The following is a 25,593-nucleotide window of genomic DNA, read 5'->3' as shown; positions in this document are numbered from 1 at the left end:
GAATTAAAACACACCACCAGCGAGGCTATTTTGAATTAAGAAAGCACAGCATGTCAGAGGCAGTTAACATCTTGCTATTTTTGAACTTCAATTTTGTTCAGTTTGCTTATATTTTTCCACAGAGAACATTCAAATCCCTAGAAAGGGAAATGGGAGGCTCAGCAGGCTGCAAGGATGCAAGCATCTGAAGCCCATCAATTCACTGGAAGAAATCTGGCTGGAGATCATTTATTTTTTGACAGCTATGGACACGTTCTCAGAGAAGTTAATAGTAAACCCCAGCTTGGAAATCTGGTTGGAAGTGGCACATGGCATAATAACTGAATGGGCAATAGAGAAGAAATCTCCTATTTTCTAGAGTCAGTCAGTCCTCCAAGCCAAGTCAGTCCTCCAAGGACATGCTGTGCATTGTGGGGAGCAAAGGAAACTGAAAACCCAGCGATTGTGTTTTATACTCTAATGGATCACCTTCCATCAGAATTAAATTCAGTCTTTTAAGAGATGTGGCAGTCAAGTTCTTTTAATTAAAACAGTTGCAGGAACATCCACCGTAGATGAATGTTCTGAAAGATACTGAATCACCTGCTAGCTCAGAAAGTCTCCTCAGTAAGAAAAATAACAAAAACCTAAGAAAAACAAAAATCAATTTCTCTGTTTTGGTCAGGGTTTGCCCAGTATGGCCTTTTTGTCCTGGTTATGTGACCCAGTAGATGATCTGCTTGATGAACTAAACTGACTGGCTCCTTGGGGATGATGGAATGGACTGATAGTCTGAGTGGAAAAATTCAGAGCCAGATGGGTAGAAGGTAATTTTAGTGACAGAAAGATAAGCTTGGAGAGAAAAAGGAAAAGCTTAAAGGACAGAAGCAATGGAGCTGAGGTTTTATAGGGATAAACATGATGTTTAATTGAGGAAAATAGAAGGTAACAAAGTCTTCAATGCATAATTTTTAGCCATTGTCTAAGAAGCCACCCTGCATAGCATCTTGCTGGCAATTTGCTACACCACTCTCTTCAAATTAGTCTATGATCTTAAAAAGAACATCACTTTACATAGTGATTTGCACATTGCACAAATATAACACCTTATTTTAAAATATTTACTTTATTTACATTCCTTTGCACTCCAAATCAATCACCACACAGATAAACCAATCCTTTGCAAAGACGTCAATGCATATTACAGCATTACACCAGAAGTTTGGTTTCTTTTCTGAAAGGTATTAAGTTCACATCCTAGCATGTGGGCAGAATTGCAAGTAAAGTATCAGAACACTTTGCATTCATTATGGTTCTTTCACAGGTCCTAAAAGCACTCTAGAAAGTGCCCTGCTGAAGGTCACAGAAAGGCAACAGAGCCAACTCAAAGGTTGTACATACCAGCCCTTAGGAGCTTATCACCCGCCTCAAATCTTTGTATACCTGCATCTGAAGAATTTTAACATTAACTTAGAGGAATGTTACTTGAGGGTAGTCCAAGAGGATGCAGCTAAGAGTAACAGCATGAAGCTACTTAGGGAAATGTCAGAGGACTGTTAGAAAATACCTCCTAGACAGAAGTTCATTTGGGTGGTTCAACAGTGTCATAAAGTGCTGGAGGACTCCACTACAGAGATGCAGTCAGAGAAACACAGATGTGTATCTTCTAACTAGAGGAGGGAGAGCCACCAAGAGAACGTCATCACAGATTCTCCAGGAAAACACAAATGTTTGGGCTATGCTATGGTTTAAAGTGCCTGGGAGGAAAGGAGGGCTGACGAGCTGACATTGCCATACGGGAAACTTAGAACATGACTACCAGTCTCCCTGGATTTCCAATAGGCACCTGGTCATCCACTGTGAGAACAGGATGCTGGACTAGATGGGTCACTAGCCTGATCCTGCAGGCTTTTCTTACGTTCTTAAGACAGGCCACCCAATTGCTAGTGGGCTACCCCAATGGCTGGTCCTGGAGCAGAGTGTTGTTATCTGTTCCAGGGTGGTGCTCTCTAAGTGACTGAAGAATGCCCATGCTTAGTGAAATCAAGATCAACTCAGAAATGGATGTAGTTCTTCTGCAACAGTGAAGAAAAGTTACAATTAATACAATCTAATGGGATAATGATGGAAATGAACATTTTTGGAATGGCTTAAGAACAGCTAGCCATTTCCTAAACAGTACCCCAAAGAGAAATTGATATGAATCAATAACCAAAGAGTTTAAAGCCTTTTTCTAATCCCTTAACACAAGCTGGCCTATCTGCTTGGAAAGCTGAAGCTTTCAGATGTGAGAGAAAGGGGAAGACAGATATTCCAGCAAACAATTTTGCAGAGGCCTCTCAAGAGGTGAACTATGAATTCAGCATATTTCCAATTTCTATTTCTTGTGTTACAGGGACTTAAGAAGCTTGGATGCTGCTTTCTGGAGTTATAGCAGAATTTAGCTTCATTTTACAAGAGCAGTAATAACAATAGGCTGAACACTGCAGGGCTATGTTCAAATATCAAGGAAAGGTAATGCCATTTCGGCACTGAACTTGTGCTTCTAAAAGTATAGTTGATACCAGCAAAAAAAAAACCCGCCCTGGAATCTGGGGTTATTTAAAATATATAAAGACAACAAGAGGCCTGCAATGTTCAGGATGGACTAAAAGCTGTTTCTGGGGAGAAGCAGGAGAAACTGCCAGGTAACCACTACTATGACTTCTCCAATTCTGCCCTTAACTAACTGTGTAGGAGAATTGACATTTCTTCTGGTGGGTGGGTGGTGAAGCTGGGGGGGGGGGGGCAACAGGCATGTACAGCAGAGATGAATATTTGGGTTCTTCTTGCCATGAAAAGCACTGTAGCAATAAATACAACAAATAAAAAAAAGGCTCTGTGAGCAGGCAATCTATTGTTTCCTGCCTGTAGCAACATAATAAACTATCTGCTGAAGGCTGAACTTCATAGCAAAGGAATTGTGAACCTGTGGCCTGACTCCACATACTTAGGGATATGAATGGTTTCCAGATAGCTTTGGGATATTTTTTTAACTGATTGTCCTGTTGAAAAGCTTGCTGACTCCTGGAATAGGGAATCCAAGTGGTTGGAATCAACTGAATCTGAGGGCTGGCAGAAGCCTGGTAGGCTTGTACAGACTAAAGCCTGGTAGGGACTAAAGCCCCTGCTAGATACAAGAATTCCTGAGCTAGACCATCTCCAGATTAGACAAATTCTTGGAGGATAAGGCTATCAGTGGCTGCTACTCACAATGACTATGCTCTGATTCCATGGCTGGAGGCAGTATGCTGCTGAATACCAGTTTGCTGGAAACTAGGAGGGGGGAAGAGTGCTCTTGTGTATGGGTCCTGCTTGTGGGATTCCCCCAGGCATCTGGCTGCCCACTGTGAGAACAGGAGGCTGGACTAGATGGGCCGTTGGCCTGATCCAGCAGGCTCTTCTTATGTTTTTAATTGTTTCACTTGTTGAACTGCCCTTAATAAATTTCTCCTAAAGTTAAATCAAAATATACTCTTATGTAACTTAAAGCCCACTAGATCTAGTCCTGGGGACAGTTGAAAACAAGTCCTGCCCTTCTCTATACAAAAGCTCATCAGATACTGGAAATGTGCTGTCATGTTTTCCCTCGGTTTACTCTTCTCCAGGCTAAACATTCCTTTACCCATTTCTCATGGGAATGGTTTCCCATATCCCTGACCTGAGCTCCTAGGCATTCTTTCCCCTGTGGCTTCACAAGGGGTTGAGGGCAATGAGGCAGCAGGGATGACAACAGGGAAAGGAATGCAGATTTGCCTAAACTGGAACCAGGCTTGGATCTTGCAGCTGGTTAGGGTGGGGAGTGGGAGGCATGTTTCACTTCCTTTTGACTATCAGGAAAAAAAGGGAGAAAATTTTCCTTTTGAAGGCTGGCTGCAGGTGAGGGCAGGTCAACTAAACAGCCTGCCTCCAAACATGTTTCTTCCCCCGCCCCCATCACTTGCTCCAAGAAGCAGGCAGGAAGAGAGCCCTCACTTCCATCTCACTGGCGCTGCCCCAGTGGACTGGCAGGTGTGGACCGGAAGAACAGTCACAGCTCAAAGCAAGGCTCACAGGAGCAGAGTTAGCAGAGAGAATGGGGTGCTGGCAGGTCTTTCAAGGGCTCAAGCCAGTGGCGGAGCTTCATGCTCTGGCCCGGGGGGGGGGGCGGAGAGCAGGGGGTGTGTGGCGTGCCGCCTGTGGGGGCGTGGTGCCCAGCGTGGGGGGGGGGCATGAGCCACGATGGCACCCCACTGGGATCATGGTGCTGGGGGTGGTGCGCTCCCCCCGTCCGCCTCTTCCTCCACCAGTGGCTCAAACCCTCCCATCTGGAATGTGCCTGCAGCTATGACCTGAGTGGAGGTGCTGGAAACTCATGGTCAATCTGATCAGATATGGCTTAGGTTTATGCCACAGCAGAGAGCTCAGCAAAGAAATCTTACTTCTCTGCCACCATGGCATCTGCACAATATCATCATCCAGCTGATCTTTTTGCGGGTGGTCGAGATCAAGGGTCTCCCTCAGGGGAGTGACCCCAAGCAGTCTTTATGGCGGTCTTTGCTTGCAAAAACCAGCATAAGAAAATGAATTATCTGTGCTCCACATGGATTGTGCAATGCATTTGCAGAGCATTTGTTTGGACAGGTTAATAATATTGCTATGCTGGGTTATGGAAACACTAGGCCTCTGCAAAGCTTAGCAATAGAGAAGAAAATGAAGAACTCATGCCTCCAGCTTCATGAATGCAGCAGCCATTTCCATTTTAAGTAGGCCAGCATTTTACTCTTGGACATGCCTCATATATTAAGATGGCAGTTTATGTCCTTCCAGGCAGCTCCATATTTTTCGTTTATCCATCGATGAACATCAGGGCATATAAAAAGCTTTTGCGTATGGACTGATCGGAGATGCTTAGGACCTAGGAGTCTCTGCCTTCAAGAATTAAACACTAACCCATCCCCAGCTCTCCATCCTTTAGAATTAGAAGCACAATGTGGATTATTTTCACCTCTGCAAATAAACAGGCCAGGAGAACGCCTGGGTACAGTTAATCCAGTAATGCTCTCCTCAGTGTTTATGACTAAATAAACAGCAGCTGCTTGCTGCTTGCGGCCTCTTCACTCATTCCCTTGTGGGGGGGCCATTTATTGAGTCATAAACTCCTCCAATAGTGTTATCACCACAACGTTTGCCCAAATATAGGGCGGAAGGAGGAGAGGGGGGGAAACTCAACAACTTAAGAATCCACAGAAAGCTGATAGCAAAGTTCATCTAAATAATCATATTGCAGTACCTACCCAGAAGCAATAAGGTCAAACCTATGGGTAGATGATGACCCAAAACAAATTGCCCTAGGAAAGGAGGACCATTTTTTAATGTATCGTGTTTTGCTTACTTTTTTATATGATCCTCTTAACAAACACATGCAAACAGGGTATGCCAAAATTCATTATCTACAAGCAAACTTCCGAAAGCCAGCGTGTGAGGAGCAAATAGTATGCTGGAAACTTCCCAAAGTAACCTTTCCATACTGAAGGATCCAGGTTCAATTCCCAGCATCTCAAGGTAAAAGGACCCCAAATAGCAGATGATGTGAGACTCCCTCTGTCTGACGTGCCACTGCCAGTCAGAGGGCTAGAAGGACAAACAGCATGACTATGACCTGGCATAGCCAGCTCCCAGAGTTGATTTATAACCAACAGGCCAGACTTGCTGTTTCCTTATTGACCCAAAATCTTCTAAAAACCTTCCCAACTCATGAAACTTCTCAGATCCTTTATGGCAGAGCTGGGGAATCTGTGGCCCTCCAGAGGTTGTTTGCTTCTAATTGTGTCCCATCAGCCCAAGCCAGCATGGCCAATGGTTAGCGATGATAATAGTTGTCGTCCAACAACATCTGGAGGGCCACAGAACTTTAAGAGATCCACTGTGTTTTTGTTAGAGACCAGGTGCTTCAGCTGTGGTATTTTCTATGAGGAAACCACTCTAATTGTAAGAAAACTGAGCAAAGTATCACATTTGATGATGACACATGCATGTAGTCTATTTCAACGCACAGAATTACACAACGAAGCTTCACTGAAATATACCCTTCCAGAGCTTGTGTACAAAACACACATGCACTGAAAGAGACACACAAGCAATCAAACATCATGAGCTAAACTAGGTTATCATGCCTTTTCCTACCCTGTAATGTTTTCTCCATATAGCAAAATCTACAGTGCAATTAAAATCAAAAGTGCGATCAGTAGCCGAGATGAACTTAAAAATCTTATATGGCAGGCATCAAGAACAAGCAATAGCCAAGGTAAGAAATGTGCAAGATCTGAAGGAGAGTCAAAGTTGCCAGAGTGTGTTGACATTATACAGTAAGAAATGTCTGTGAGTTGTTCTACTGTACTAACCAGCTATTTAACAGTTGCTATTTTTGAGTTTTACTAGATTCGTCTTGAGGAATGTGATTTCAGAGCGAAAATTCATAACATTGGTTGGAATAGTCATTTCCTCAGAGAGTGAAATAGATGGTTGGGTGGTCAGGCTCTGATGTTGACAATTTAGTCCCTGTGACTCAGCCCAGACAGGTGGCTTTGGATTCCGATTATAAACTTATATAAATCTTATGTGGGGACAATAGTGATAGCAACTTGCTACTTCTATCTACTTGCTCATATCTCCTTATCTCGTTGGAGGAAAACGTGGCACATAAATATAACATATTAATAAATATTTTTTTCAGTGCTAACCAAGTAGTTGGCAGTTTCTATTTAGTGAGCATTGGGATTTTACTTGAGAGATGGCATGCACACAAGCATACTTTTGCATGGTTCTTGCTGTTACATTTGTTACAGTCAGAGAAAGGAGGAAGGGCGTTGGTGGAATGATGGTCTTTGATAGACAGCTTCAGGTCAAAGAGGTAGAGTAATGCTCTTATTTTAAACCACTTCCAGAGAGATTTATTCTGCAGAGTCTTCCTTAGTCTGACAGAACAGAAAGTCACAAAATTTTAAAACAAAACTGCAGCTGTGCAAATTATGCAAGCATACAAATTGCAACAAAATCTATTCAAGACTGCCCAATTTGCATAATTCAATAGAAAGCCTATTTGGGGCTTTGGTTACAGAATTTGCGATTTTCAGAGCAGAACTCCAAGAGCTTTTATCAACAATCTGGGCTTATTACTCTGAAATTAACTATCTTTTTTGCACAGTGTGGGTGTTTCTCATGTATGGCTTTAAAAAGGTTGTATTTAAATATTACATATTACAAGCACTAAATTAGCTATATGCATTCTGGTCAACACAGGGAGAAATCCAAACAAGATAAAAGTGACTGCCAATGAAGTCATATTACAAACCTTATTGACTCTTTCCTCGTTACAAAAGATGGAACACAGAGGGGTAGGGATTGAGCCCTTAAATGGATCCATATTTACATAGATGGACTTGGGACCATATGCTAAAGGAGTAGTATTCTAAACCACACACCTGCCCCATCCACACTTGTAAGGTACTACCCCAAATCCTGTGATAATACTGTATGATGTTCTACTCACAAGTGGTAGATTCAAGAGAAGGGGTGGCGGCTTTTCACTCCTGTTAAATAAAAGCTAGTGAGGTGTGCATCGTATCTCAGGAGAGGAAGAATGCACAGCATCCAAAAGGTATGAGCACTGAGGGTGTTGAAAATACAGACAAGAGAGTAACAGCAAGAGGGAACAGTGTTTGGAGAGGTGCTTTCTCTGTGTCATCTTATTTTAAGAGGACCTGCTTAACGCATGGCAACACTGGCAGAGGATGTTTCCAGGAGCCTCAGGGCACCAATAGAGACAAACAGAAAATTGTGAGCAGAATTTCCCAATGTGGTTTTCTTTACATTAAAAGCAGCTGTGGATGTCTGTGGCTCTCACCTGTGGCTCCTAGAAGCTATCAGCACGGAACAGCGGCCAAGCCAGGTGAGGGTAGCCACTGGGTCTCAAACCCTCAGTGAGTTATGGACTTCCCCTGCCTGCAAAGACAGGCTCCGACAAGATTGAGCGGACAAGAAGAAGTGGGTCAAATGGTTAAGAAGGTAGTTTGTGCATGTCCTGTAGAGGAAAGTGAGGGGCAGATGGGGCTCGTCACCCTAGGAAGGTAACCCATGTAGGAGAAGGAAAACTCTAATCCGGGCATAGGCAAACTCGGCCCTCCAAATATTTTGGGACTACAACTCCCATCATCCCTAGCTAACAGGACCAGTGGTCAGGGATGATGGGAGTTGTAGTCCCAAAACATCTGTAGTGCCAAGTTTGCCTATGCCTGCTCTAATCCCAAACCTCTCCTGCCTTGCAGTTATACTCATTCATGAGAAAGGCTTTGGGTGTAAAACCTGAGGAAAAATCTGTACCTGCTGGCTTATGGGACATCCTTGGGAGAAGAAAAGGCTAAGGAGTAAACCCTACACAAATCAAGAGTCCCTAAAATGGTTGGATTGCATCCTGTGCACCTCCTTTCAGCACCTCCGGCAGCCAAGCTGATGTCACATGTATTGCTCTGCTTTCCTTTGGTCCACATCAGAAAGGCTATCTTGTTCTCTGGGCAAGCCAGAGCGTCCATACACACTGCCCAGGCTTGCGCCCCAGGAAGGTCGCTTTGGTGCTGCTAACACAGCAAAAGCAATGCAGGAGGCAACAGCTAAACGTTACTCGTCTCTGCAGCCACAGCAGGCGCTGTGATTGTCCAGCAGTTTGACTTCATACCCGGAGGTGCACTCAGTTGTCTTCTGAGGCAGACGGATGCCAACAATGCTTGAGGGAGAAAGAGATACTTGGATCCACACTGGGAGTGGTAGATCTGCATCGTGCCTATGTGAGGAAATGCGTATTTTCCCTGTGAGGTAAACACACTGGCAACTTTAATGGACAAAAAGAGCTGATGAAGAAATTTCATCTGCAAAAATGCTAACATGAAGGCCCTAACAGCAACTTACTGGCAATGATCAAAAAGCTTGACCAAGTGATACATACTAGTATACCTTTGGCTGCTTGTGAAGACTTTTACGGCTTTGGCTATCCAGTTCTCTATTATTAAGAGTTTATTCACATGTTGGCTATTGAGAGCTCTACTTTTAATTACTTCAACTTTATAAACAAGAGGAAAGTTGTCTAAGAATAGGAACACAGATAAAAATCCTGTTCCTTTTAACATCAGGACAGGGAATGCAGGATGAGAGAAGAACAGTGGATGATGGGGTAAATGTGTATGAGTGTGTATATATAAAATCTTACACACCATATCTACTTTTTCTTAACATTTTAATATTTTAAATCCCCTTCCATGTGTCAATATTATTTTCTATTAGAATAATTTGTATTCACATCATTTGATGGGCTTCGATATATAATTGCAATTAATCCCAGCTAGCTGATTCTTTATTATGATTTATATCCCAACCTATACCAAGATTGAGGGGACGTACTAATTACAGCATCTTAAAAAGCAGAGACATCACCTTACCAACAAAGGTCCGTATAGTTACAGCCATGGTCTTCCTGGTAGTGATGTATGGAAGTGAGAGCTGGACCATAAAGAAGGCTGATCGCCGAAGAATTGATGCTTTTGAGTTATGGTGCTGGAGGAGACTCTTGAGAGTCCCATGGACTGCAAGAAGATCAAACCTATCCATTCTTAAGGAAATCAGCCCTGAGTGCTCACTGGAAGGACAAATCGTGAAGCTGAGGCTCCAATACTTTGGCCATCTCATGAGAAGAGAAGACTCCCTGGAAAAGACCCTGATGCTGGGAAAGATGGAGGGCACAAGGAGAAGGGGATGACAGAGGACGAGATGGTTGGACAGTGTTCTCGAAGCTACAAACATGAGTCTGACCAAACTGCGGGAGGCAGTGGAAGACAGGAGTGCCTGGCGTGCTCTGGTCCATGGGGTCACGAAGAGTCGGACACGACTAAACGACTAAACAACAACAACACTAATTGCTAGTTAAAGTGAGATGAATCTCTCGCCCCAAAATGTACACAATCTAAATTAGATGGGTATGTGGGGATTTATAAATTGTATGTAAAATCCATATTATTTTCCCTTATTCACTGGCTTCCAGTTGCCACATCTAGCTCACATCACTGTTTTGGGGATGGGGAGAGGAGGAAGTGTATACTTATTATTTATCTTAGACACACATATTTCCCTTTTTGGTATCCAAGGAACACATTAAGTGAAATTCTGATGCCCCCCGTTGGCAGGAAAGAAAATACTGGGGGGAAGATTGTAGCATCAACTTTCTATCCTAATTGCCGACAAGCTGTGGTACACTCCTGATAAATCTTGCAGTCAATAAACTACAGATAATTTGAAAAGCTACAAAAGAAGCAGCACCTCCTACAGCAGCACTATTATCCTAGCTTTTATTTAGACCTAAGAGCAGCAATTTTTGTGCTTGTGTTTGAAATCCGGCAGATATGAAACCAAACCCCAAAGACAACAAAGAAACCCCCCAAACAACAAAGAAACCCCAAACAAAAGAGTGAAGTTAGTAGAGATAGTTAGAGAATCATAGAATTGTAGAGTTGGAAGGGACTCCGAGGGCTATTTAGTCCAACCCCCTGCAATTGTATTCAGCAAGATAACTGCAAACTCATATTCTTGGCAATGTTCTTAGAAGTAGTAGTAGATGGAAATGGGCAATATGAGCCTGATTCACATGAACCTCCATGTACATTAAGGACCATCTTGCCTCCCATCTTGCCTCCAAGCCTACATCACATCCATGTCTCGAACTGTGATCATCTCCCAACATTGGATGGATGGATGAAGAAATGATAGACTCGTGGATAGGGTCTAGGGATGTGGCACTCCTTGCATCTAACCTCCATCCAATATTAAATCCAATGCATGTACACAAAGCCAGTCTGGAGGTAAGAAGTATATCCAGGGGTTGAGAAGGGGCACAAAACTTCTGCATTACATACAGAACCTACAACATGGATGGCAAAACTGCAGCACTCCAAATGTTCCTGAATTCCAACTCCTTTCATCCCTGACTGCTGGCCATGCTTGCTGGAATTGATGGGAGTGGGAATCCAACAATATTTGGAGGGTCAGATGTTTCCTATTCCCTACTCTATATACTTTGTTCTGCTTAAATAAAGTGGTTAGTTTTAAAGTTACTGGATTACCGGTAAATGGAACTTTGAATTTGACTCTCTACATGAAAGTAATTTGTCTGTCTTTGGGCAAGAGGCAATATTCACACTCACAAATTTGGATTCCTTAAGAAACAGCCAAATGAAACATAGACTTCAGATTTCATTACATATTTCTGTCCTATCTGATTTCATTACCACTCTCCACCCTAAGGTCAAACCAGCTTACTATGACATCTACAGGAACCATACATCACCCTGTCAAAACTGATACAGCAAGTCCTTTCAAACATAGTGTTGTAGTTGAGCCAGACTCTCCCACACTTATAATGCCAAACAGGATTTGTAAGAAACATCCTTGTCCCAAGACATAGACTCATGCATGTCCACCTATGGACACTGCCAGATCCTAAAGGCCCATGATTTGCAGCGAACAGTAGAGTAGTCGTGATGGACCGAAATGAATTTTGAGAATTCGAAGTCATTGCCATCTTTGCCTTCAAGGAAATAAATTCCTTAGTTGGGACACCACTACAGATAAGCCTCTACACAAAAAGATACACACATTGGTGGGACCACATGTATGACCCTCTGCTGATCTTATGGCTGAGGTTGGCTGGCATGGAGAGAGGTGCTTCATCAAATACTTAGGCCCTAAATTGTTTCAGATTGTGAGCATCCTGGACAATATACTTCAGGTAAGATCTAATCAAAGAGTAATACCATTACATATCATAATCTGGACAACATATTTCTGTTACTGTAATTTAGAATTGCCTTAGTTTCTCTCTCTCTCTCTCTCTCTCTCTCTCTCTCTCTCTCTCTTTTGCTGCCGACTCATGCTTAGCTTGTGATTTACAAAGCCTCTTTTTACATGTACTGTGATCATGTCAAGGGTCATTTAATATTTATTTGTGCATCTGATCCTTCCTAGACAAATGTAGAATTTTACAATTATCTCTGTTGAAATTCAGGTTGTTAGTTTTGATGCAGTTCTTTATCCAGGCAAGACAACCCTGGATAATTTTTCTGCCTAATGTGTTAGCTGCTCCACACACATTAGTGTCATTTGTAAATCTGTTGAGCATCCCTTCAAGCCCTTTGTCTAAGTCATTTATAGAGATGTTAAACATACAGGGCCCAGGACATTATCTAATAATAATAATAATAATAATAATAATAATAATAATAATAATAATAAATTTTATTTATACCCCGCCCTCCCCAGCCAAGATCGGGCTCAGGGCGGCTAACATCAGGTATAAAAACAATTGATTAACTTAAAATGCAGCTGCATTTCAGTGGAAGCCCAGGTGAAAAACGGTTTGGGGGGAGAAAACGTCAAATCTTCACCAAGGCCAAGTATCCAGACTGGTCCTATATGGGCCAGAAAAAAGCCAGGGAAGGCCCCAAATAGGGGTTCCATCACAGAAGGAAAAAGAAAGAGGAGGAGGGTATCAGGCTGATTCCAAGCCTAAGGCCAGGCAGTACAATTCTGTCTTACAGGCTGTGAAGAAAGAAATCAGATCCCGCAGGGCCCTGGTCTCATGAGAGAGCATTCCACCAGGCCGGAGCCAGTGTTGAAAAGGCCCTGGCCTGGTTGAGGCTAATCTGACTTCCTTAGGGCCCGGGACCTCTGTTGCTATTTATGGACCTTAAGGTCCTCCGCGGGGCATACCAGGAGAGACGGTCATATCTCTGTAATTTTCTGAAAAGCCTTGATTAGCACTGTTTGGGTACTGTCTACCTACCAGCTACAAATCCACCTAACAGTAGCATCATATTTTTAACAACTTGTCACAAAGAGTATCACTGGGGACCTTGTTGAAAGCTGTGCTAAAATCAAGATATACTATATCCAGAGCATTCCCCTGCTCTACTAGGCAATAAATCAATCAAAAAAGGAGTTAAAGTAATCTTGCATGAATTAAAAAAAACATTCTTTTTCATAAATTTACACAAATTGCTTAATGATCTGTTCTAGAAACTTTCCAAGTATCACTGTCAAACTGAACAGTTGGTGGTTGTCTGGATTTTGTTTTCCCCTTTTTGGAAATCAGGAACATTTGCTTCCCTCCAGCTGCATGGCATGTTGATGTAAAGCAGAGTTCCGTGCCCAGCGGAAGGATGAGGAGTACGTACTACATACTCTATATTGCTTTATTTACAGTTCAAAGCCGATATATTACAGAAAGACATCTTGCCTCTGCAGGAGCAGATAATGCATCCTCTCTCCTCGACAGCTTGGAGAGAATCACACAGTGAAAAACAGGAAACCAGTGTACGTCACATCCAGTCTCCCTTTCCCGTGAGAAACTCCAACAGTACAGACTGTGGAATGTAAACACCTGTCTCGTGACAAGCCCTTTCGCTGCACAGTGAAGGAAAGCAGAAACCAACATCCTCCCCCTTTCTGTGAACATCACTGGGCAGCGTGTTCGTACAATATCAGTACAAACCCAACTTCTGCACATAGGTACAGTGTTGATCCCTTGATACAATCTTGGACAATACATCAGCAGGAATTTCATTACCTGGCATATAGGACACCGTTACGAGTCCCTTCTGAATACATTCCCTAGCATGCTGCAACTTTAATTGCAAGTGCTTCGTGCTTTGCTTACAACCTTCAGACTTCAGCAAAGTCAAACATGCTTTGTTGTCCTGGTAAACCTGGATTGGACATTTGACAGGAATTTTCATATCTTTGCACAATTGTATCAACCATTCACAATCCTTAAGTGAATAAGACAGTGCATTCAGTTCGGCTTCACAAGTACTTAAGCTAACTGTTGTTTGCTTCTTGCATGACCAATCAAACAGACCCTGATTGTACATGTAGCAAACTCCAGACGTACTTTTCCTGTCTGTAGTGTCACTTCCAAAACTTGCATCTGCAAATATTTCAAGACCACCAGACTTCTGATTGTTAAATCTCAGTCTGTAATGCATAGTGCCTTTCAAATACCGCGCTATGCGTTTCAGAGCTTTCCAATCCTTGACACTAGGATTGTTGACTTGTCTGCTTAGCAAATTACAGCTAACAGCAATGTCTGGTCTTGAACATCTAGCAATGAAGTTTAGCTTGCCTAGCACACTTCTGTACAGTGTAGTGTCAGAAAATGCTTCTTCAGTGTCATCTACCTGATAACCTGTTGTCATCGGTGTGTCTACAGGGTTAGCATCTATCAGGTTTAGTTTGCTTAACACATCAGCAATTTTCCGTGACTGGTGTACTAGAATGTTACCATCTTGATCTCTCTCTATTTCCAGAGATAGGTAGTTGTTTACCTCACCAAGATCTTTCATGTCAAAGTGCTCTTTCAGTTGAGCTAGGGCGTTATTGTACATTGCGACATCTTTCCAAAAGAATAATAAATCATCAACATAAAACAAACAGTACAGTTTCTTTTGCCCCTCCTCTTTGACAAATACACATGGATCAGCTTTCCCTTGCTGAAAACCTAGAGAAAACAATACTTCAGTGAGTTTTGTGTGCCAACACCGTGCACTTTGTTTGAGACCATAAAGGGATTTCTTCAGAGCACAAACAAATCCCTGTTTTACCTGTACGCCATCAGGTGGAAGCATATAAAGTGATTCATCTAGAGATCCGTACAGAAAAGCTGTATTAATATCATGGTGACTAATGTGTAGATTTTCCTCTGCAGCTAGCTTGAGCATAAGCCTAATGCTTTCATACCTCACTGTGGGTGAGTAGGTCTCGTGATAGTCTTCACCTGGTACCTGTGCAAAACCTCTGGCTACCAATCTTGCTTTGTGTCTGACTATCTTGCCATTTTGATCTGTCTTCGCTTTGAAGACCCATTTGCTTCCAAGCAGTTTCATTCCTGGAACTACTGGAACAAGCTCCCATGTTTTGTTCCTTTCCAAGGAATCAAGCTCAGCCTTCATGGCATTTAACCATGGCTCAGCTTCCTTTGAATCCAAACCCTGGATGTCTTGGAAACTTGAAGGTTCAAATACCTTCTTGGAGCTTTTAACAGCTGTTACTGCTATCGTAGCAAACTCATCAGCAAATCTCTTTGGAGGTCTGCCTTTTGTGGCTCTCTGTGACCTACGAATTAGCCTTAAGTCTTCAACACTCTCCTCTTCCTTCTTGGGAGAAAAACGTCCTATTGTGAACAATGGTTCCTCCAATTCTTCTCGATCAGAGCTTTCAGAGGGTCGCATAGAGGCTTTCGCACTCTTGAAATCCTCTGAATCACCTGATTCAGTTTCAGATTCAGACTCAGAACCTTCATCAGTGGGTGTGGGTTGTTGTGGTTGCTTTTGACTATCCTCAGTCTCATCACCGTCATCAGGATAACATTGGAAAATTCCCACATTCTCCCCCCACTTTGCATTGTACTCAACACTTCTCGTGAGCTTAATTGTCTTAGAGTCAGTCATCATTATTCTGTAAGACCCTTTCTGATAACCTAGAAAGATACCATGCAATCCACGCTTGTCTAACTTGGAGTTTTGTGGTGAATGAATCCACATGTCAGAACCAAATATTTTCATGTGTTTGATGTATGGCTTCTTGCCAAACATCTTCTCATAGGGGGTACAACCAATCGCTGAAGATAACCTGCGATTGTAACTGTAAACAAAACACGAGAGAGATTCGGCCCAATAACTCTCTGGAAGATTGGCATCATGCAGCAAGGTTTTTAACCCTTGAAGCAATGTCTGATTTGCCCGTTCCGCAAGTCCATTCTGCCATGGCGAGCGAGGACTAGACAAATCGTGTTGAATTCCTTTCTCAGTCAGAAAAGCTTCAAACTGCTGAGAAGTGAATTCTCCCCCGCGATCACTGAAAAGAGTCTTTATCTTCTTACCATGCACATTTTCCAACCAAGCACAGAATTCCTTGAACCTAGGAAAAGCCTCTGATTTCTGCTTGAGATTGTACACAAAAATATATCTAGAAAATGCGTCAATGAGAACCATGAAGTACCTATTTCCACCCAAAGAGGGCGCTAGTGGACCAACCAAATCAGCATGAACAACCTGGTATGGTTCCGTAGCTTGCCTACTAGACACCTTACCTTTCGCAGCCATTTTCACCTTGTTTGCTGCGCATGCTTTGCACTTCATGTGGTACTTGCAGGGTTTAATAGTCATACCTTCAACCAAGGCAGGCATTTTAGATACTGCCTCAAAATGCAAATGTCCAAATTTTCGATGAAAATCATGAATACATCCTGCATGCAAACTTTTGTTAGAACCTGCAATGCAACAAGTGTCATCCTGCACAACATCATCATAATACAAAACAAACAAACGATCAACATATTCAGCATGCAATACATAGTCATTTTTCTTTGTGATGATGCACTTCTTGTTCTTGAAGGACACGTCAATGTTCCGCTCATTCAGCTGTCCAACGCTGAGAAGATTATGTTTGGCGTCTGGCACGTAAAGGACATTCTGTATCGATAAGTCCAAACTGTGAAGAACAACAGTTCCGTAGCCTTTACTGGGAATAGTGTGGCCATCCGCCTGGTGAATCGCACCTTCCTGCGGCGTAAAAGACACAAACAGTCTCTTATCATTGCACATGTGGTGGGTTGCCGCTGAATCAACAACGAAGAAAGATCTAGACGTCTTCTGGACCTCTGCAACCTTTGGAGTGAAGCGTGAAACCATAGCCTTGTGCTGCGTTGTCCTAGACACCGGACCTTTGCCTTTGCCTCGGCCTTTTCCACGCGATGAGCTTTCGCTGCGCTGCTCTGTCTTGGCCTTGGGATATCTGCATTCCCTCTTCATATGGCCTAGACGTCCACACGAGTAGCATTTCACTGCCTTCAAAGCTTTGGCGCCATCTGGTGGTTCCACTGCACTATGGGATGACGTCTGTGAAGACTCCCCCTTGCCCATGCAGCTAGCACCCCGGCGATCTGCTTCATTTAAAACCACGGCAGTAACAAAGTCCACTGTCAGCTGAGCTGTTGGCTGCACAGCAATCTGGGTTGCAACAGACTCCCAACCTGAACCCAAAGATTGTAGTATCATGAAAGAATACACAGCCTCTGGAAAGTTGAGTCCTCTCTGTTGCAGCTCATGTCTCAGATTTTGCATCTCCATCAGATGTAAACGCACATCTCCACCTTCAGCAAGAGCCATATCATGCAGCTTGTTAAAATAAAACATAGTAGATCCAGCTTCTGTCCTTAAGTGAGCCTCTCTCAAAGAGTCCCAAATTTCTCTGGCTGAGGTCTTATCACGCAATAGACAGAGCTCTTCTGGGGACACTATCAATGTAAGAGTTCCCCTTGCTTTAGAATCTTTAGCTTCCCATGCATCTGTAACTGGAACTGGGGGGGTGTCTGTAATCACTGTAAACAGACCCTCTTTCCGCAGAATTGCCTCTGCATACTGAACCCAGTCCGCATAGTTTTTCTTGTTGAGCTTAGGAATCCCACAAGCATCCTGAAGGGCCATCATGACTCTGGCATTTGCCTTCAGCGTCATATATGCTGCTCTAAATCTTGCTGCGTCACTGCTGCAGCTGCTTTATTCCAAAAGCGCACTTAAACGTTACTTTCGATTTCCCCAGCATAGTAACTTGAGCCTGGGAGCCTTTTGCCTATTCCCGGCAAAACGGCTTTAAAAGTTCAAAGTCCAGCCATAAAGCCATTAACTAGAAGCTGGCAGGCTGCCCGGAGCAGTAGCACATACCTCATCAATCATGTTTACGCGCAGAGCAGATTCCGATCCGATCCGTCCCTCTGCATTCCGATCCTTTGCCGGCACTCCGATTCGACTTCTGGGCCCATAACCACGTGTTGATGTAAAGCAGAGTTCCGTGCCCAGCGGAAGGATGAGGAGTACGTACTACATACTCTATATTGCTTTATTTACAGTTCAAAGCCGATATATTACAGAAAGACATCTTGCCTCTGCAGGAGCAGATAATGCATCCTCTCTCCTCGACAGCTTGGAGAGAATCACACAGTGAAAAACAGGAAACCAGTGTACGTCACATCCAGTCTCCCTTTCCCGTGAGAAACTCCAACAGTACAGACTGTGGAATGTAAACACCTGTCTCGTGACAAGCCCTTTCGCTGCACAGTGAAGGAAAGCAGAAACCAACATGGCACTCCACTGTCCTCAAATAATTTTCAAGAATTATAGACAAAGGCTCTGAGATTACAGATGCCAGTTCCTTTACATCCTAGAATACAATTTTTCAGGCCCTGAAGAATTAGGATTCATTTTGAGAGGACATGCACTCTTGTACCAACTCTGTCTGTCATCACTACAACTCCTTCCCTTCACCATCTGATTTATTTATTTTTGCCAGATTAAGAACAGTTTCCCTCATGAGAGAAAACTGAGACATAGTAGGAGCTCAATAGTTCTATCTTGTCATCACCCTGTAACATTTCTCCACCATCTCCTCTCCTGACCAGACTGTCACCTGGCCTATACATCTGGAACACTCCCAATGTGCTCAGATTCCTTTAGATCAGGGGTCAGCAAACTTTTTCAGCAAGGGGCCAGTCCACTGTCCCTCAGACTTAGTGGGGGGCCGGACTATATTTTTGGGGGGAAATGAACAAATTCCTATGCCCCACAAATAACCCAGAGATGCATTTTAAATAAAAGCACACATTCTACTCATGTAAAAACACATTGATTCCCGGACTGACCGCGGGCCGGATTTAGAAGGCGATTGGGCCAAATTCGGCCCCCGGGCCTTAGTTTGCCTACCCATGCTATAGATAAACTCACTTAAACCAGATTTACATTATCCAACATAGAACAGACAGACATTTCATTAACATATTCTATTTTTCCACCACTAATATGATATTCAAACAATATTATTTGAATCCACAACAGTAGGAGATGCCACAAAACACTCAGGATTTTTGAGCTCCATTTGAATTAAATCAAAACGAGGGAAAAATTGTCTTCTTGATGACACTGATTAAGTCTCCGTTCCTACTGAAATCCACCCACTCACAGCAGAGATTGCTAACGCCGGTTTAAAGGTGAGTGTGTGAAAGTGGGGAGGGAGAGGAACTAGAATAGGACTGTTGCCTTTACTTCTCCTTCCCTCTCCCTTCTGCCATCTTGACAGATTTTGCTTCCCACAAACCTATCATCGCAGATGGTAGGATGGCCCAGGAAACCTGCCACAAGTTTTTGAATAGTAGGAGAAAAGAAAGAATTCATGGCATATTTTTGGCTCCTTGAAATGGCAGGTTGTGTGTTCATCTCTGAATTTTGTGGTCTTTTGTGGCATCCCTGCAAAGAATGCATCGGATCTCACCCAGTTACCTGCTCAATAGTAGCCACTAAGGGAGGAAAAACAGAATCCAAAACAACAAAAGATTTTCCTGCCATCTTGCTGTCCCCCACAGTAAATCAGTATGAAATGCCCATCAATATAACATCCTTCTACTAGTTTTGTTGGAGGTGGGGTGGGGAGGGCTCCAGCAGGGTTTATGGTACATGAACTAGCCTAGCCTAGGAGTTGAAGTGTGTGTGTGTGTGTGTGTGTGTGTGTGTGTGTGTGTGTATCCCCTTCAAGTTAATAGGATATTTCAGTGCCCTCTGCTGTTACCAGTCACTCAGCTTCCAATTTACTCTATAATAATGTCAGGTTGGGGCTTCAGGCTGGCTGGCAGCTTCCCAGCCCCCTTTCTCAAATGGGTTGGAGCGGCAGCCTGCGAATATGCAGAAGTTTAATGCAATCTGTCTTCTTTGGTAATCACATTCCTCCTGTACTGTGTGCTATAAAGATGTATTGGTAAATGCATTTGCTAAAGATATACTTCCAAAAGGGAAAGTGGGGGGGGGGCGGGAGGCTACAAGCCTGATTTACAGGAGCGAAGGCTTGCATATCGGAGGTTTGGCAAGGGATGAGGCGAGTTCTGCTTGGGGGGAAAGGATTGTTCAACAGCAATGCAGAGCCTGCTTTACTTTAAAGTCATGGAAGAAAGAGAAAAGCACACGTTTGGGGAGCTGGGGACTTCAGAAGATACCAGAGAAAAGCCCTTTCCCTGGCAGCCTTAACCTTGCTGATTTGCAGACATACAAAGACCTTCTTTGTAAACAGGAAGGGGGGAAATCCACCAGGACTTGCAACAGCATTTGAGCTAATATATCCTGACAATTTCCCCATCTCCTTCTGTCGGGGCTTCTTCGGGGAGCTGGTTGGCAGTTTGCTTCATGTTATACTTAAATCAGGCATACAGCTCCCCCCACCTCTCACAAATTTAATGGAAAGGAAAAAGGTTCTCTTCAGACACCCTGAGCCTCTCTCCCTGTCACGTGACTGCCCCCACCCCAACGAAATCACCTGAACCTGCCTGCAAGTACATGTCTCTCCTTTGTAAAGCTGAAGTCCCATGATCCATGACAGGATCCAAGGAAATGCTTGGTCAGCCTGCCATCATACACCGAATCAGATTATGCTCTAAACCTTTCTTCTCCTGCACACTGGAAACTTCACAGAATATTTTAAATCCTTCACCAGCCTGAGATTATTGTAATGCTTATGGGAGATACATTCTGTGCTCCTGGTCTATGCAAGCCAAAGTGCCCCAAATAAGGTCGATTTCAGGCTAATCCATCCCAGGCTTTTACTATGACTATTTGATATGGGAATATGAATTAAGATTGCTTTGGCTGTGTCTCTGCACTGGAACTGAGACACTGAATCCTCCAGTCTAATTTTGAAACATCTACTCTCAGGATCACATCATATGCATTTTTTTTCTGACTGAGAAATTAATCTTTGCATTGGGAAAACACATGCACCTTTCAGTATGTGCATAGCACTGCAAGCATCTTTCAGCTGTGCTGGAGTGGAGGATATGAGATCAGGACACCTACCTCGTTGTTTGTGGATACAAAACCAAAAGACACTTATACCACCATGCATAGGAAACAAAGTTCATGTATCACCAGAATGCTAGCAAAGGCAATCAGTTTCCCAAAAGATAAGGAGTATATCTGAAAATAACTAAGCTTATTACCAAGGCTCCCAGAATTCTGGGACCCAATGCCCATCTTTGCATGTCATGTTAGTAACTGGGCCTCAATGAACTGAAGCACAAATTGGACTAGAATCGCCTCCCCTCTTCTCTTCCTGTACAGCTGGGAGGACTTCTGCCAAGTTTAGTTTTCACTTTTAAAGAATTTTGGCTTGGTGTTACATGTGAACCATGAACCTTAGTCCAGAACAAACTCTGGCTAGCTTAACAAAGCAGCTCTTTATAACAATAGCTTAAGCATACCTTATATCAGGAATGGCCAAACTCCAGCTGTTTTGGGACTACAATTCCCATCATCCCTGACCACTGGTCATGTTAGCTAGGGATGATGGGAGTTGTAGTCCCAAAACATCTGGAGGGCCAGGTTTGGCCATGCCTGCCATATATGATAAATAGTCCTCCTGTTCACAGTGTAATATCACAGTGTACCGTAATTGCTATGTTTCTCCACCCCGCTCCACATCATTTGATTATGGGAGCAGTGAAGCACACATCATCAGGGCAAACACAGGGTGATATTGTGCATGTGGGGAGCGAGGGGAGCTCATGACATGGGACATGGTGGTTAAAAATCAATAACTTAAAATTTTTAAATTATTCTTTTCTTTTAAATTTCAGCTTTCATATGTTTCTTTAAAATTAAATGGTTTAATATGAAATTCAAACTTAGGGCCAACATATAAGTCCCAGTTTTGTGTTTTAAAACTGTGGCTAATAAAAACTAGAAGCAAACTGTGATATGATATCCTGATTCTTTAATTAATGATTTATATTATAGCTTGATACTGCAAGTCAGAAGCTAGCAAGCCATAGCAGGTACTAGAATTGGTGTGATTCCTCCTTGTACCCATTGCATTCCAATTTTACATCCGAATACCAGAGATTCAGAAGGTGTTGAGTTCTGAAAAATTAATATTTGTGACTTACCAAACAGCATAGACATTCCACCTCATGGAAAAACACTATTTTGCTCAATATCCTTGCTTCTAGACCACAGGTAGATCTCAGTGTTGTGCATGTTTACTTGAAAGCAAGTTTCATTTTATTCAGCGAGATGTATTTTCAATAAGGGTGCATAGAATTGAAAGCATAGACTTCAAGTATGTGATCTCCTTGGAAGTGTACAATGCCTCATCTATAAACAGATACAATTTAGGCATGTGGCTTCATGGCTTTATGTTACTAGTTCCATTTGGTTGCCGTGTGTATTAATTGTTAAAAACCCCAGTTAAAAATGCATGAGTTTCAAAATGGGAAATTTGATTTAAACTGATAATTTAAATTGGTCTTTTTTCTTGGTAGTTTAAGCCATGATTTAAAGCTGGATTTAAAATCAATCCCCCATGACAATGGGCTGTTTTTTTCAGCGTAAGTCCATGCCTAATATAATGTCCAGTTCCCTCATAAAACCAGAAGGTTGTTGGCTCTGTGGGTAAAGTTGCATAAGAAGCGAACCATTTGGTGTTTATTAAAGGATATCCTATTATCTCAGCAACAGCAAAAAGACCCATTCCCTTTGGAGACACAGAGACAATTATGGAGTACCAAAGCTGATGCAGAAAACAATGCTGTGTTCTAATTAGATAGATAGATAGATAGATAGATAGATAGATAGATAGATAGGAAACTGTGTGTTTGGAAGATAAAGGGCATGTTGAAGAATGCACAAGTCCAAGCAAAACCCAATAGCAGCTGGTTTAATAATATCAAATGTTGGCCAATTTGCCAAAACCATTCAAAGTAGAAATTATCAAATGAACAGGTCATAACTTTAAGCAGCAAATGAAGTACTGATTTTGGTTCCAGGCCAAAATTAAAGACCAAATGTGAAGCTCACTGAGTAGCCTCGAGTAAGACTGTACCTTCTTGGCTTAATTTACTTCAAAGGGCTGCTGTAAGGATGGACAAAACATGACTTATTAAGTTTCAGAGTGGTACAGAAGCTATTAATAATACAAGCTTGCTATTCAGCAGCTTATTTCATGAATGAAAGCAGTTCTCTGTGACAGCCAATACTTTCAGTGCCTCAAGCTTTCATGTGATTGTCAAGACTACAGTGACCCAGTAGTCTGTATGAAACGCTTAAACTGGTTTATTTTAAACTATGGTTTAATGTGCACAAGTGCTTTGCTCCTCTCCTACTTCTGATTGCACCACACAAGGGAGGAAACGAGAGCAAAACAAACCACATACTAACCCGGGCTTGTGGTTTACTTCGTCCAAACAGAAGAAGTGACTCAGGGTTTACTACCCCACCCCCACCGGGCAAAGGCAGGAATAGGGGGAAAGCAAAGCACACCTGTATATTAAACAATAATTTATTCTAAATTATGGTTTAATTTGTATGTAACCATATCCAGTATGTAAATCAACCCTCCAATTATCAGTGCTTGGAGCTGCAGGAAGATTTGGCTCGGCGAAAGGCCTTCTGATTGATCCTGCCCACACCAGTAATGAGAAAAGAATATTCACCTGGAGTAAAAGTGAATCTGGCAGGGAAAATGTACTTACCTTTTGTGCTAGCCTAACACAACGCTGATACTCCTTGACCAACTCTGAACAGTTGAGGACTTGGTGTTTGTTTTCACCATAGCATGTCAGGATTGCTGCCTGAAGGTTTGCACATATAGGTTGTGTGTTTCTCCGCCTGTAGGAACAAAGAAAGAAAGAGAGCCTTGTGACTGTCCCAGCTCATCAGTGCAACCCAAAATATGGTGCTGGTGATGCAAGTGCCATTGGTTCAGCCTCACTCTGGACAATCCAGAGTTCCCTCTTTTTAACCTGCAGCAGGCTCACTGGCTGGGTCCTAGCTTCAGAACTGGAGATCCCTGCTTCAAGCTCTGGAGTGCCTATGTCCATAGCAGTGATGAGCAACATATCTCTTCCTCCTCCTCCATATACATACCAGGTTACCGAAAGGCCATAGCTCAGTGGCAGAGCACATACTTTGCAGCAGAGAAGGACCCAGGTTCAGTCCCTGACATCTCCAGTTTAAAAGAATTTTCTGGAACTGGGAAGGCTTCTGCCAGAGACCTTAGGCTAGAGAGAAGCAGCAGGCAGAACAGACCTGCTACCAAGCTAGAAAGGACCGGTAGTCCAACTCAGTATAAGGCAGCTTCATATGTTCACATACACTTACACTGCTAATCCCTTCCCCTTGATAAATAAGAAAGTCCCCTAAAAAAGATTCTGTCATACAAATGGGTGTCAGATTCTTGAGTGGACATGCTACTGTCCCAATGCGACATCATAAGCAGCAGAGAGAACTCAAAGCTGAAATTGTTGATCTAACAAAAACAGGCAACTTGTCCCTCAGGTAAGCCTCCATACCTGAGGCCTAGATGGTAGCCAATGTTTTTTTTAAAAGGGATCGGAGGGGCAGGGTGGGGATTCGGGAAATTGCAGGTCAGTTAGTTTAATGCCTGTCCCAGGAAAAACTAGTGGAAAGATTGGTCAAATATAAAACAAACACGCATACAGAAGAACAAGTCTTACTGTTCCTATTTTATCTGTAAGCTGACTTGAGTCCCTGTCAGGGAAAAAGGTGGGGTATAAATAACTATATAATAATATATTTTTAAAAAAACAAAACAAAGCAGAGCCAGCAAGGCTTTTGCAATGGCAAGTCCTGTCTCGTTGACATATTACAGCTCTTTTGAGACCGTAAACAAGCATATAGATGGAGGTGATCGAGTTGATATTAGTGTACAGTGGTACCTTGGATTACAAACGCTTCAGGTTACAGACTCCACTAACCCAGAAGTAGTACCTCCGGTTAAGAACTTTACTTCAGGATGAGAAGAGAAATCATGTGGCGGTGGTGCAACGGCAGCAGGAGGCCCCATTAGCTAAAGTAGTACCTCAGGTTAAGAACAGTTTCAGGTTAAGAACGGACCTCTGGAACGAATTAAGTTCTTAACCAGACGTACCACTGTATCTCAAATGGAGGGATAAAAGGTGGACCCACCCAAGCATCAATATTAGGACATGTGCTTTTAAACCTATTCACAAACTATCTAGAGTTAGGGGTGAGCAGTAAAGTAGCCAAGATTGCAGTAGACACCAGATTATTCAGGGTTGTTAACACAGAAAGAGATTGCAAAGAGCTCCAAAGGACCTTTCCAAACTGGTGGCTCGTCCACACTTCACTTGTCCCGCACCTAGAAAGCATGGATCCTGCCACATTCCCTGGGAAAACCCACTCTTTAATGCTGAATGTTTGCTCTGATTCAGTGGTAGAAAGCAGGTTTTCCTTGGGGGAAGCAGCAGGACAAGCTGAGGTGTAGACGTACCCTGAATGAATGGGCAGCAAAATGGTAAATGTAATTCAGTGGAAACAAGTGTAAAGCGAGACATGGTGGCGCAAAACAAATCTTAATTTTACATATACGCTCATGGGGTCTGAGCTGGTGGTGACTGACCAGGAATGAAACCTTGGGATTACAGTA

At 42.9% G+C, this 25,593-nt stretch overlaps 1 protein-coding gene across 5 annotated transcripts in view; it reads right to left on the bottom strand.

Moving 5' to 3' along the window:
* The window catches only part of CHCHD6 (coiled-coil-helix-coiled-coil-helix domain containing 6), a 199,874-nt gene that overhangs the window by 45,642 nt on the left and 128,639 nt on the right, over positions 1–25,593 (bottom strand). For 2 of the 5 annotated variants that reach the window (XM_028719201.2, XM_028719203.2), the window contains one exon: positions 23,657–23,792. The exons of the other annotated variants lie outside the window; for them this stretch is intronic. In XM_028719201.2, coding sequence (XP_028575034.2) covers positions 23,657–23,792 — 136 coding nt within the window. The remainder of the gene's footprint in view (positions 1–23,656; positions 23,793–25,593) is intronic. 5 annotated transcript variants of the gene reach the window in all.

This window comes from Podarcis muralis, chromosome 2 (assembly GCF_964188315.1).
Source record: "Podarcis muralis chromosome 2, rPodMur119.hap1.1, whole genome shotgun sequence".
NCBI lineage: Eukaryota > Metazoa > Chordata > Lepidosauria > Squamata > Lacertidae > Podarcis > Podarcis muralis.
This window is presented reverse-complemented; position numbering and strand designations above follow the sequence as displayed.